Here is a 13,022-nt window from a genome sequence, read left to right as displayed (position 1 = left end):
TAGCATACGAGGTGAGTGAATCCTGGAGCAGGGCAACAGAACTAGTAATATCAGCATGCTCTTCAAATACACTGCTGTTAGCGCTAGCGCACAGCTTACCCTGGTGACATCTTCGCGGGGCAGTGGCGGCACTGGTGCGTCATTCGTTTTATAAACGTAAATCAGCCGCCAGGGACGCATAAGTTTCTTTGTTTTACAGGCAAATTAATTGTGGTCTTCATTGTAGAGCTGTTCAACTGTAATCTAGTGCTGATGCTACTTGCTGCATGCAGCGGTTCGTTTTCCTCACGTGATAGTGTGCGACGCTGTTGTATCTCAGCTTTCGGACTTTAAAACCAGCAAGCATCTAAAATGTGCTGCATAATAGACAGTTTTAGTTTAGCGTACGCTATAAAATAGTGGGTCATCACTGCGCATGCGCAGAACACTAAACGACCCATTGCGTATAGCGTACGCGCACTATTTCTCAGATTTAGCATTAGTGTCTTTGCGTGGTTTGCGGAATTTGCGTGAAACATGGCGGCAGCCCCGGCTGCCAGCTTCGAATTGAATTTGGCGTTGCTTTTGTAAAATGGACTTCGTTCTTTGCAACTGACTGTGTAAATGGCTTTCGCTTAGTCTCAGGCTGCTTCGACGACAGAGTATTATGGATAACCTTGTGGTGTTTTCGAGATCGCTTCTCGTTTCGAGTGAGTTGAAACCTAACGAAAGAAACATCCGACATGTTAGCACCACCTATAGCTACAGTCGGGAGATAGCCGCAATGACGGCACATGGCCTTTAAGATCTGAACATCTCACAGGCCAACTCAACCTAAAGAAATGTGTGCTGCTTAGCATACGCTATATATACTTTAGCGTATAGCATACGCTATAGTTGCGTACGCTAAATTAAAACTGTAATGTCAGACCCATAAGTTAGCTTCATCCCAATACAGTGGTGTTACGCATTCAACCATGCACTTAGCATTGGGATGAAGTATACCAACAGTGGGAAGGGGTCACAAACACTGGACATAGCAAGGTTACGCGGTCAAGCATACCATAGCGCTGAAGCATACTGAAAGTGGAAAAAGATAAAATTACATGCAGAGTATCCTGTGGGAGTTATCTAAATGATGCATAAGCATTTGCGACTGATCACCTACTGTTTTGTCGTCATATGCTGCTGCGTTTCATATAATTGCGAGAAACGCCACGAAAAAAATCATGAAATGGAGAAGCGCATTTGCAACACCAAAATGTTAAACTGAGACCAGCATGAGTATGAAGCAGAGGCCAGTAGTAGCACTGTTCACTCCTTTTATATTATGGTGCATTTGGATGATGTTGCTGCTTCATGGAAGATGAGCATTGGCCAATGCGTGCTGTTCTATGTGACGTAATTGAACTGTCACGTTAGGTAGACGTCATACGTAGATGTGGTCAATGATGCTGCCTCCTCTCGATGCAAACCATTATCAACTGTACATCAGCGGCCGCTGCTTATGGCACGGCTGCGCAGGCCCGATCTTACAATTCGCTCGCTCATGCGGGCCTTATCTTGAAAGCAATCATCTTACGTGATGGACGGGTTTCCTCATTGGGTAAGCATAGAAACCTTTACGCATTTTGTTTTAAAGTGAAGCTTTCTTTGTCTCTTCCTCTGACTTTCCCACTCCAGCTGCTGCTGTGGACTGCTGCTGATGTCACACACACCACATCGGGGGGGGGGTTCAGAGTGTGTATATACATGACAGGCACAAGTAAGAGAGGAAAGGAGATGGGAGAAGCTTGTTTTCACCCCACCGCATCGAATGTGCACAATGTCCTCTGGAGCTCCCTGGCCGTTGTCACATTAGCCACCTGACAGCTGCAATTATCCGTGACTCCCCTCAGAAGCACTGAAGAAACTGCAGCGCTTATGTGCGAGGCGAGAGGGGACACAGATAGAACTGTAGAGAGAAGAAGAGGGAGGAGAAGAGGCAGTTCCCATATAAGATGGGGGAAGTGACATGAGAAGGCAAGGAAACTCCACTAACATACAACAGCGGTTGCGGTGTGCTTATGTTCAAGGCACAATACAATACGTTGCTGCTATTTCTGAAAAAATAAACACAATGAAAATATGTCAAGCGGGCAATTCACACGGCGTGCAGAAGCAGAGCCGCATTAATTAAAGCACACTGCAGCGTCCAGGAAACACTACAGAAGTGGTTGACCGTCAAATCAACACTTCTGTGCCCGCTGCATTAGGTCTGCTGCTATGGCATTGCGAGAGGTCATGGATTTGATCCCAATCGCGGGAGCCACATTTCGACGGGGGCAAAATAGAAAACCCATGTGCACTTAGATTTTAGGACACATTAAAGAACATCACGGTGTCAAAATTAATCTGGAGTCTGCCACTATGCCGTGCTTCATAATCTGAGTGTCGTTTTGGCACGTACAGCCCCATAATCCAATTCAAGTTTAAAACTTCTGCCATAACGCGATGTGCCATATGAGGAAATGACAACACTTAACCCTCTCGGGTTATAAGATATGGCCCACAACAATTCCTCATGCAAACACTTCTCCCTGTGTGTTCTGCCTATTACGCAGACAAACAGCAGTGGTGCCCACAAGGTAACGTTTAACATCAATTCGCCAATCTCGTGTTAGCCTAAACGTTGAAGAAATTAAGCTTTAGCCGTCAACACTGCTAATTATCGTCAATCAGAGCATCCAGCATGGAAAGCTTCACTTACATCAATTCCTACAGGGTGTGGGATCTGCATAATTTTTCCCTTATTCCTCATTTTTGTGTGCATAGCATGAACAGGAAGATGTTCCAATGAGCTCAGTTTTGAAAATATAGTATTATATGTGCAATCTCCGATTACGGTAAAAGCACCGAAACCCTTAAGAAGTGTACAGGCAGGGATTTAGAGCTATTTCCGGCAGGGTTGTGGTGATTTGGGCCCTTGCTTCGCCCATCTTGCAAGCTCCATATACGAGACTGCAACACAGCCTTGCACATGTTCCCGACTATACATGCGCACATGTGCCGTCATCTGTCACAGTATGAGCACCGAGACATCTAATAACTCACATGACACCCATTCAAAGCTGGTTCTGACGTTGCTGCAGTGATGGACCGCAATACATTACAGAAGCTCCAGTGCATAACACAACTGCATTGCGGTGAAGCTTAGTCTAGGGCATTGGCATTGAAACTTGTTTAAGAAATCACATTTCCTCAAGCCACAACCAGCATGCGTATTCGTGCTCTTAAACTGCACAAGGGCCATCCATATGCCGACGTGTCGGAATGTTAAATCAGGTGTAGTTCTGACCAGAATGCACATATTGTTTGGCATGTCTAGAAAGTGTTCCTAAAGTCACCTCTGCCGCATTACAGTTGAGTTAAGCAGGGAAGCTTATGCAATGTATTGCACTGAAGCATATTAAAAGCGAAAAATTGCAATTTCATTGCTGTGGTGATTTAAGCCCCTTGTTTGGGGGGCCATGACCGTGCCCCTCTGGAGGGCACAAAGGAGCGAGGAATCATGGTTGGAGAGCATGACACAAACCCTGGCGATGGAGAAACAGCTTTGATGACCTGCTCTACCGAAACTGCACTGCTTGTTCAGCAGGTGTTAATCAAGAAGCTAGAAAAATGAAACCTAGTAGTCTGGATATTTATTGACTACAGCAAGGCTTTTGACAGTCTGCAACACAAGATTCTAATAACAAAGTTGACTGCAAACGGTGTACATGGAATGACATATTTTGTTGTGTTCGTATCTGCTTGATTGCAGGCAATGCGTTGTCATTGGAAATAGTATTTCCTTGGACGGCAATATTGTTAGGTGTCCCACAGGGCAGCATTTTAGGTCCCCTTCGACATTTACGTTAATGACATGATAGACATACGAAGGTTGATCCAGAAATAAGGTTCCCATCAATTTTAGAAGTAGAGAACATTGTTTATTCTCATAGAAATTTACATTATTGGAAAGATGAAACTTACATAATCGCCATCTTTTTCTATGCATTTTTGTATACAGTGCTCCAATTTCTGTATCCCAGTGTCGTAGAAGTCTGCCGCCGACCCACTGAGGAAGCATTTCACCTCTTCGACTTCATCGCTCCGGAAGCGTTGGCTACTAAAATGTTCTTTTAGCTTGGGGAACAAGTGATAATCACTAGGTGCAAGGTCCGGACTGTACGGTGGGTGGGGCATGACAGTCGACCCAAAGTTTGTCAAAAGTTCCTGGGTTTGGCAGGAGACATCAGGTCGGGCATTGTCGTGAAGCAGTGTTACACTGGCTGCCAGTTGTCCTCGCCGGCAGTTGTGAATAGCTTGCCTGAGTTTTCATAGTGTTGCACAATAACTCTCAGAGTTGATTGTTGTCCCACGTTCCATTAAATCGATCAGCAGTACTCCCTTATGATCCCAAAAAACAGTGGCCATGACTTTGCCAGCAGAAGGAGTTTGAACTTCTTTGCGACTGGTGACTCTGGGTGACGCCACTCTTGGGATTTTTATTTCATATCAGGAGTGAAATGAAACACCCACTTTTAGTCTCCCATAAAAATGGAGTCCAACAATCCTTCCTTATCTTCTTGACAATTTTGAAGAAACTGGCGAGCACAGTCAAGGCGTTTTTCCTTGTAGTCTGATGTCAATAGCCGCGGTATCCATTGAGCACAACACTTCTGATACCCCAATACTTTAGTCAAAGCTCTTTCCACTGTACCGTAAGAACTTCCAGGAATCTGAGCAATAAGTTCACAGATGTTGATCCTCCTCTTCCGAAGCACTTTGCGTTGGGCCATCTTGATAACCACCTTCGAAACTGACGGTCTTCCACTCCGTTCTTCATCGTGGACTTTCTTTCAACCGGCACTAAACTCCCTAAACCACTTTCGGACGTGTTGAACGGACATGCACTTGTCGCCATACACCTCTGTCAACTGATGATGAATATCCACGGGGGAGTCCCCTTGGCGTGCAAAAAGCGAATTGCGGAACAAATCTCGTACTTGGCGCGATCAACAATGGGAACCTCCATATCGGACGGCTGCTGAGCCAAGAATGAGCGGTGCAGCGAGGCAAAGTGCGGCTGGGGGGAATGGAGAGTGGGGGAACAGCCGCCTGCATGAGTGTTGCCGGATTTCACCTCGCACCTTCCCGTGCGGCTGGAGCTCTTTGGGAACCTTATTGCTCGATGAACCCTTGCAGAAAGCGAGGCAACAACCATTCTATATGTGGATCATACCAGCCTGTTTGTCTCTGGTCTGGAGGCTTGCGATGTCATTCCTAAAGCGAACGTGCTCCTTTCCACTTCATTGGGATGGTCCAGCCACAACGGCCTTAAAAATATTTCTTTCCAGAACAGTTGAAATTACAAATTTACCAGGCACTATTTGCGTCTCATATTAACTACTGCATGCATGTGTGGGGCACCACTGTGAACACTAACACAAGCTTTTTCTTCAGAAACGTGCACGTCGGAATTATTGCTAACGTTCCATACCTCCACACAACATCACCACTTTTCACCAAATTTAACGCGATTTCAAACTGCCAGATCTGTATGGCTTTCCTTTACTCTATTCATATTTTTTTCCTCTAACAAAGTCTCTTCACTTGTAAAATCACTGTCGGGACTACAGCCAGGATAGATGGCTCGTGCCAAAAAGGCTAACAATTTATTTAATGCAATCGCTAACCTGTAATGTTCCTTTACTTCTTAATAAGTATGAAAACCAAGGCATTATTAATGTTCATGTATTTATCCGGAAAGAAACGCGAAATATTTTTTGGTCTACAATCATTCATTACATGATGCCTGCTCGCGGGAACAAATGTATGGATATCCATAACTGGGAGTTACTAATGCGCTGTTCTTTCTCTCTCTCTCTCTCTCTCTCTCTCTCTCTATAATATATATATATATACATATATATTTTGATGGGCTCAGACACGGAACCAGTGTTTACGGTCGTCTTCTCTGAAGAAGGACAAGAAGCCCCCGGAAAGGCTGGTGACGGTCATCGGAGACGTTGATCTTCCCAACGATGTCAGGCATGTGTTGAACAAAGGTTCGAAATTCAGCCACGAGCCACGGATAGAAGCACATGAGTTCCTGGCGCTTAATAGGCGCATAGCAGGAAAGGCGTTGGAAGAAAACCGTGAAAGATGCCTTCTGGATGGTGTGAATACGCTTATAAGATCTACGACCAGCACTAACACGTTGACTAGCAAAGATTCTATGGCAAAAGTCGTGTCGTATTACAGGAAGAATAGACTCCGGCTTTTTCAAGCTGACAAGGATGGTGGGTTTGTGGTGCTCACCGAGGAAGAGTTTCAAAAAAGAGCCGGCGAAGCAATTGCAAAGAACTTCATCCCTCTGAAAGCTAGTGCGACGCGAGTGAGAGGCAAGGCGGCTGCGACGTGCAAAGAATTAGATCTGAGCACGCTGGCCAATGACATTGGTAACAGCAAAAGCAATGCCCTTTCCATGTTCTTTACGGCCAAAACGCACAAACTGTCCGTGCCATTCAGAACAGTGGTCAGCGAAAATGGAACTTGGCTGATTGTGTTAAGCAAGTTTCTTCAAAAGCACCTTACATCCCTTAAAGTTCAAGATCCCTATGCCACAAAGAGTTCAAAAGATGTTGTTAGGTTTCTTGAGGGATGTACTTCCAATGGTTATGTGTTTTCAGTAGATGTTGAAGACTTGTTTTACTCTGTGCCCCACGATGCCTTATTTCGTTCTGTCAGAGATGCTATAGGAAGTAACAGTGCAGTAGAGTTCCAAAACTCCTCTGGCGTGTCAATATATAATTTTATGAAAATGCTAGAATTTTACCTTGATGTGACGTTAATCTCTTTCGAGAACAAGTTTTATCGACAAAGACACGGGGTTTGTATTGGATCCTGCGGCGCCCCGGTGCTTACTAACATTTTCTTAACCTGTATTGACAGCGCCTTGGAGCCAATTTTAACATGGTGCTTGTCCTGTGTCATTCTCCCCACTTGTAAACGTCTTCGTTGGCGCTGTTCCTTCCTAAATCAAGTATGCACCATCTAGCCCAAATGAATGTTGTCCTGAACTTCTAGACTCGTTGATTTTTTCATCGCCGCGTCTAGCCATAACCACTATGGTCTAGCCCCAGGGAGCCCAAACAGAGGAAACGAAGGTAGAAATGAACGATAAAGGTAATCTAAAATGACGCAGGAACTAGGCAGCCACCGTACCTGCGGTTAATCAAACATTCAAATTTTGACACTTCACGTGCCAAAGCCGAGAACTGATAATGAGGCACACCGTAGCGGTGAACTGCGGATTAATTTTCACCGCGCGGGATTCGTTAACATGTGTTTAACGTACGGTACACGGGCATTGCTTTTTTACTTCGTCGAACCCCGTCGAAATGCGGCCTCCACGACCGAGATGTGATCCCACAACCTCACTTTCGCAGCGCAACGCCAAAACCACTAATACAACATGGTGGGTCTAGAAGCCATCAGGACAGTTTCAGTTGGCTGGACCAATAAACCATATTGCTTTTCACAAAAGCCCGCAAAAGTTGCGGAGTCCAACATGACGGTCTAATGTGAGGAGTTTATTTTAAACTTGTTTCAATGCCAGGGCAGAATACTCAGACTTCGCCAACGTTACATCACGATTGCATCTTTTGTCAGAATAGTAGATGCTTTCGGATTGCTACAGGCGCGCCCGTGCAGCCCACGCAGTTCGTGCGTGATTGCGGGCCGGAGGAGAGAGATATGCACAAGAGAGGATATCTGCCACGCCTTCCGACGTCACTCATGCTTCGCAAAGAGTGACGTCAGCATCTCTCAGCTTTTTCTTTCCTCCATGGTCAGAGCACCCGCAGATATAGAAGGCCCGCTTGCACGCACTGAGCATAGTTACGTAATCGGTTTTTAGGAAACCCCATGCTTCTCTTCGCGGTCTCGCAATGGCGAAAGTTGCTTCCTTTGAATGTCAGTACTGCGACCTGCGGTTAGCGAACAATCGCAGTCTGCAGAGGCACATAAAACTTGTGCACAAAATCACTCACCCGAAGTACAACTGCGACGAGTGTGAAGTAGCCCCGACTTTGAAAGAACTGGAGTACCGCCATATCAGCGTGCATTTCTTCGAGCCAGAATATGAGAGGTATCACTTTCTGACAATGCCAGGTAAGACACTTGCTTATTCTCTCAAAGCAACGCGTGATTACCGCTGCACCTGTTATTTTTGCATTACGGGCTTGCAGAGTGAACGATTCACTTGTTCACTTATTGCTTGAAATGTGCTCATTTATGGTGCTTTCATGCTTAACATTTTATCTGACCATGCACTAGCTGCAACTTATACCATCATACATTAAATTGCATGCTTATCATTGCTGTTTTGAATCGAAGCAACGCAGAATCATTGCTGATGGATCTTTTTTAGGAATCGCATATTTAAGTTTTAAAAAAATGTACCCGCCGCGGCGGCCGCATTTAGATGGGAGCGAAATGCAAGAAACGCCTGTGTGGCACGTTAAAGGGACATTAAAGTGAAAAATTATTTCTTCTGCATCAGTAAATTACCGTTCTACAACACCAAAAACACCACTGTTACAATGATAAGACGTTTGGTAAGCCAGAAAAAGCGCAAGAACGAAATACGGGTGGCGACGCCTACTTGAGTTCCCGCACCTGGGGGCTGTGACGTCGTGGATTTTGATGGCATCTTCTAGGGCCTACTAATTATATATAGCGGTACAGATTGACTATATTGAGTTCTAAAGGAACCAAATATTAAACATGGCAAGTTTCAGGAACCTTTATTCAGCCAACGAGGCCCAAATGCGAAAACATACTTTGGAATCCCTGATGTCACGCTAACGTACCGGCGCTGGGGTTTCGGCGCGAAATTCAAATACTGATACTTCGACCTTCATTTTCTCATCTAATAATCAAACTATTTTTTTGAAATCACTGCCTGCAGGGTTCTCAAACAATGCTTCATTAGTCTAAACTGATTTATTGTTTCGCTTTAGTGTCCCTTTAAAGATCCCCTCGTGGTCAAAATTAATCCGGACTGCGCCACTATGGCATGCCTCATAATCAAATCGTGGTTTTAGCGCATAAAACCCTAGAATACATTCTATAAAAGAAAAGTGACTGGAGGAGCATGAATGAAGTTAATGATTTGCTATTTTTACTTTAACTAATGAAAGAAAGAAAACAAATATACAAAGTATGAACCCTGCTTCTAGTTCCCAACTTCTGTAAGGTAAACCATGCGATACAATATATGCAGATTTGGTAGCATGAATATTAGCCATAGTGGTGGCCATGCCATGCAGGAAAGCACTCGCTTTGCAAACTTGGAAATGGGTAAGCACCTATAGTATGGTACAGGAAAAATTTGTTTCTCCCCATTGCAGCAAGCACCTACTTTTTTTTTTTACGGCATTCTTTAGGGTCTAGAAGCAATAGTTGTCAGGTTAGGTAGCATGGACAAGCCTCCTTGTACATTAATAATGTGTTAAATCAGCTTTTCTGTTCAAGAAATCTGGTCTAATCTTGTGCCCTAAACTGGTGCTGGAGCTTTCATATGCTTTACAGTCGTCGTATAGTTATGCACAGGCTTGCGCGGTATTGCACACTAATGAATAGAGGCAAGTGCACAGGTATGAGATTGCACTTCTGCCTAAGGTCGATCTGCAATCGAGTACATGGCTTTGTGTGAGTGAGAACTCCATACAATGGAAAGGATTGCGTCTAAAAACATGTACACACAGCAGAAAAAACAAAGTAGCACTTCATATCAATCTTAACACAATAAGTAAATGCTGAGTCAACCAAAGCGCAAATTTTGCATTGTTTGATTAAAGAAGTGCTAGAAGTACTGTACACTAGTTCTAATGATAGCTCCTGTCGAAGTTTTATATTTCCTGAATTCCCAATGTGCAAAAAATTTAAATCTACTAATTGTTCAGTTAAAACACGGGGAAAACATGGTGTCAACCACGTGCCAACTCACGCGTGTTAGCCGGCATGTCAACGGCGTCTGACACGCCGGCTGAGAAAAAGAAGAGGAAAGAAAAAAAGAAGGATACGCCAAGAAACCAAACTAAGTGTTGTTGCCTATAGCTTGAAATTTAGCATAGCGGATAGATTATAAAGCTCCTTTTGAAATGTTTATGCCTATTTGTTGCAATGCCTTGAACTTATAGATAAGGTATGATTCTCTGTATTTTCTTTCTCGTTCAGAACGGAAATTTGCAAGATGTAGAGTTGTCATTTTCAGTTGTCATTTCATGCAGTTCTTGGCGTTGCTCACGAAAAAAATTTTGATGGCAGTCACTTTGTGCTGCTATAATTAGACGCCATGTCACAGTGTCAACCTCAAATTAATAAAGCAAATTAGCTTACAGTTTCTATACATACTGTCTTCGCAGGAGTTTGATCTCTGTATGAAAGCTGCAAAATGTACTCAAACAAAGCATAGTTTAAAAATGTACAAGAAGCAACATCATTCTTGTCACTTTTTTATATCTTCTTTTTCTTCAATTCCATTATGCTTCGCTCTAAAATTTTGCCCTGAGAAAAACAAATGCTTGATCCTCATCAGGAAAAGAGAAAAGATGTCACTGAACCTCTTCTTCATAACTACTAAGTTCCACAACATGTCTACGATTCAACTTTGTAACGCTAGTTCTGTGCATTACACACCCTGAAATGCAGACTGAACATACAAGTGTCCAGGGTACTTAATCTTCTTTCTTCTTCTAAATTACCCCATAAGATATTCTGCACAGCCAACGTGGGCTTACAATAAACTGATTCCCCTTGACACACTGCATACATGTAACATTTGCTTTATTTTATTATCCTGATCAGCTTTCAAGTCATTGAAGGAAAAGGTGGAGAAAGACACACGCAGTCACTTCATTGCAAGGACAGGTACAGAGACTTGCGGCCACCTGAAAAAGAAGCATTTCTACTTCGTCTGTCACCGGTCAGGAAGTTATGCTTCACAAGGTATCGTGAAATGCCCGTATCATGACCACCAGTCTGAGTCTCTGGCTTTGATGGGTTTTTAAAAACCACAAAGATTTTTGTTCAGTCATGTTTATACGATTACTCAAAGAAGCGTTAACAGCATATCGGAATGAACCTCAACCTGGACAGTTATCTCGGTATGCTCACCCAAGCTGGGAATCATGTGTGCCTAAAGTTGGGCTTAAACATACTCCAAGGCCATCTTGGCCAAGATTATACATATTATTCTATTTCCTTCCTATCATTCAACGCACCATGTATGCAGTAACACTGAATGAAGTGCGAGTGATGCGAAAGAAAATAGAACAGGATAAAAATTGTATACACTAGCCTGACCCTGGTCACCTCAAAGCCTATGCATCAATATTAAACTACTTACACCCGAGTCCAAGCGTACCACTGTCCAAGTGGCTGCCCTTTAAACAAAGCTCTAGTAATGCTGGACCTTGCTGTTAAAGAACTCCTATAATCAACCACAAGACATCGGCTGTAATCGCAAACCAGACCTATGATAGCACCAATGTTAAACTATTTGTTGTCACCAATATGAGTTAAGCACATTTGTTTTAGAACTACACTGTACTATTTCTGTGTCAGTGATTGCAGGGGAGTCCTCGTGTATCGTGTGAGACATAAAAGGATTAAAGAGATGCCTACAGAGACATTGCGAAAGTAGCTGGTATTAGTAGATTGCACCAATGATTGGAACATCTTTTTGGAGCACATGTTATAAGCACATGTAATAAATAACGAACAGTGACACAATACATCCAGCGGTCAGATGCAAGTAGTACTGCTCAACATGACAACAGATCACTATTCACCACTGTCGGAGTGGCAAAGTTTAAAGTTCGTTTCCAAAAGCATTGCCTGCCTGGGTTACATGTCGTCATAACCTTCCCATGTTATGAATACGTAAAATTTATAGCAGGCCCATCCCAAAAATTTGGGGACGTCCAAAGCCAGTATATCAAAAAAATGTCTTCTGTTTGATTCTACTCTAACCTTATAGTCCACGGATTTCAAGTGACTGGCCCAGCTAGTAGTGCAGGTGGCATGCAGCTCTAACAAGTAGTGCGGCTGGAATAGGAATACTTTATTGTGGCACTGGTGGCCTGAATTCAAAGCCTTTTCATTAAATAACAAAGCTCAAAAAGAACAGTGCCACAGTTATTTTTGTCTTACTGAGACTTGGCTAATACAGCCCACACCCACAGTGGGTGGTGTGTCAGCATGCAGCGGTGGCCTAGCCAGTTAAGGATTTGGGCTAGGAAATAAGTAGTCATGGTGCATGTTGGAGCAGAAAAATTTGCCCTTTTGGAATAGTTCGAGTAGTACAGCAGTAATGTGTAGCCATTTGGTGCAGCTCATTATTACTGTGCACTCACTAAATGCTGCTCAACAGCAAAGGAAGACACCAAGGCCAACAGCCAGCAGCAGCCAATTAGTACCACGTCAGTATGTTGCAAACACTTTTCTTTGAATAGGTAAGAAACCTTCATAAACAATTGAAAAATTCATGCAGAAACTCCTCTGGGACTTAAGTACGCTTAAGCATTGTACCACTTGCTCATCTCCACGCAGCCCAATGTCATTATCAACTCATTTTCAAGGATACGGCAGCCTGTAATGGAAAATTTCAGAAAGACATCCTAGGGAAAGTAAAAGACGTCCAAACGAATGTTACTGAACTTCTTTCCTAAATGGAAGGAACCTCTGGCGTCACGAGGTAATTCATATGCTTGACACCCAGGACAAACTGGAAAGCATAAAATCGGGACAATTGTAACACAAGTTTGGTGGTAGACGACCTCAGTAACAGATTGCGTCACAACAACCTTATCTTTAAAGCAGTCATTGAGCAAGACTCAGAGACGTGGCAGGAAAAGGAAGGGCTTGTAACTGAGTTAGTTTCTAAATATTTAGGCATTGCAGCTGGTGAAATTGAACGTGCCCATAGAATAGGACAGAAAAGACAAGGC

At 43.6% G+C, this 13,022-nt stretch overlaps 2 protein-coding genes across 6 annotated transcripts in view; one reads left to right on the top strand and one right to left on the bottom strand.

The window, feature by feature from the left end:
- Positions 1-13,022, bottom strand: part of LOC129382127 (uncharacterized) — a 53,669-nt gene that overhangs the window by 1,934 nt on the left and 38,713 nt on the right. For both annotated transcript variants that reach the window (XM_072284228.1, XM_072284226.1), the window contains one exon: positions 1,788-1,933. In XM_072284228.1, the coding sequence (XP_072140329.1) occupies positions 1,788-1,933 (146 nt within the window). The remainder of the gene's footprint in view (positions 1-1,787; positions 1,934-13,022) is intronic.
- LOC126520403 (zinc finger transcription factor family protein 17-like) overlaps positions 1-13,022 on the top strand; it is a 31,881-nt gene that overhangs the window by 7,507 nt on the left and 11,352 nt on the right. The window contains exons 1-2 of one of the 4 annotated variants that reach the window (XM_050169327.3): positions 7,006-8,178; positions 10,879-11,019. The exons of 2 other annotated variants lie outside the window; for them this stretch is intronic. In XM_050169327.3, coding sequence (XP_050025284.1) covers positions 7,956-8,178; positions 10,879-11,019 — 364 coding nt within the window. In that variant the 5' untranslated portion in view covers positions 7,006-7,955. Of the gene's footprint in view, positions 1-7,005; positions 8,179-10,878; positions 11,020-13,022 lie in introns of those variants that run through there. One more of the 4 variants, XM_050169326.3, reaches the window with a different exon arrangement.

This window comes from Dermacentor andersoni, chromosome 9, assembly GCF_023375885.2.
Source record: "Dermacentor andersoni chromosome 9, qqDerAnde1_hic_scaffold, whole genome shotgun sequence".
In the NCBI taxonomy this organism is placed as follows: domain Eukaryota; kingdom Metazoa; phylum Arthropoda; class Arachnida; order Ixodida; family Ixodidae; genus Dermacentor; species Dermacentor andersoni.
Note: the sequence above shows the minus strand (reverse complement) of the source record. Positions and strands in the feature narration are given on the sequence as shown.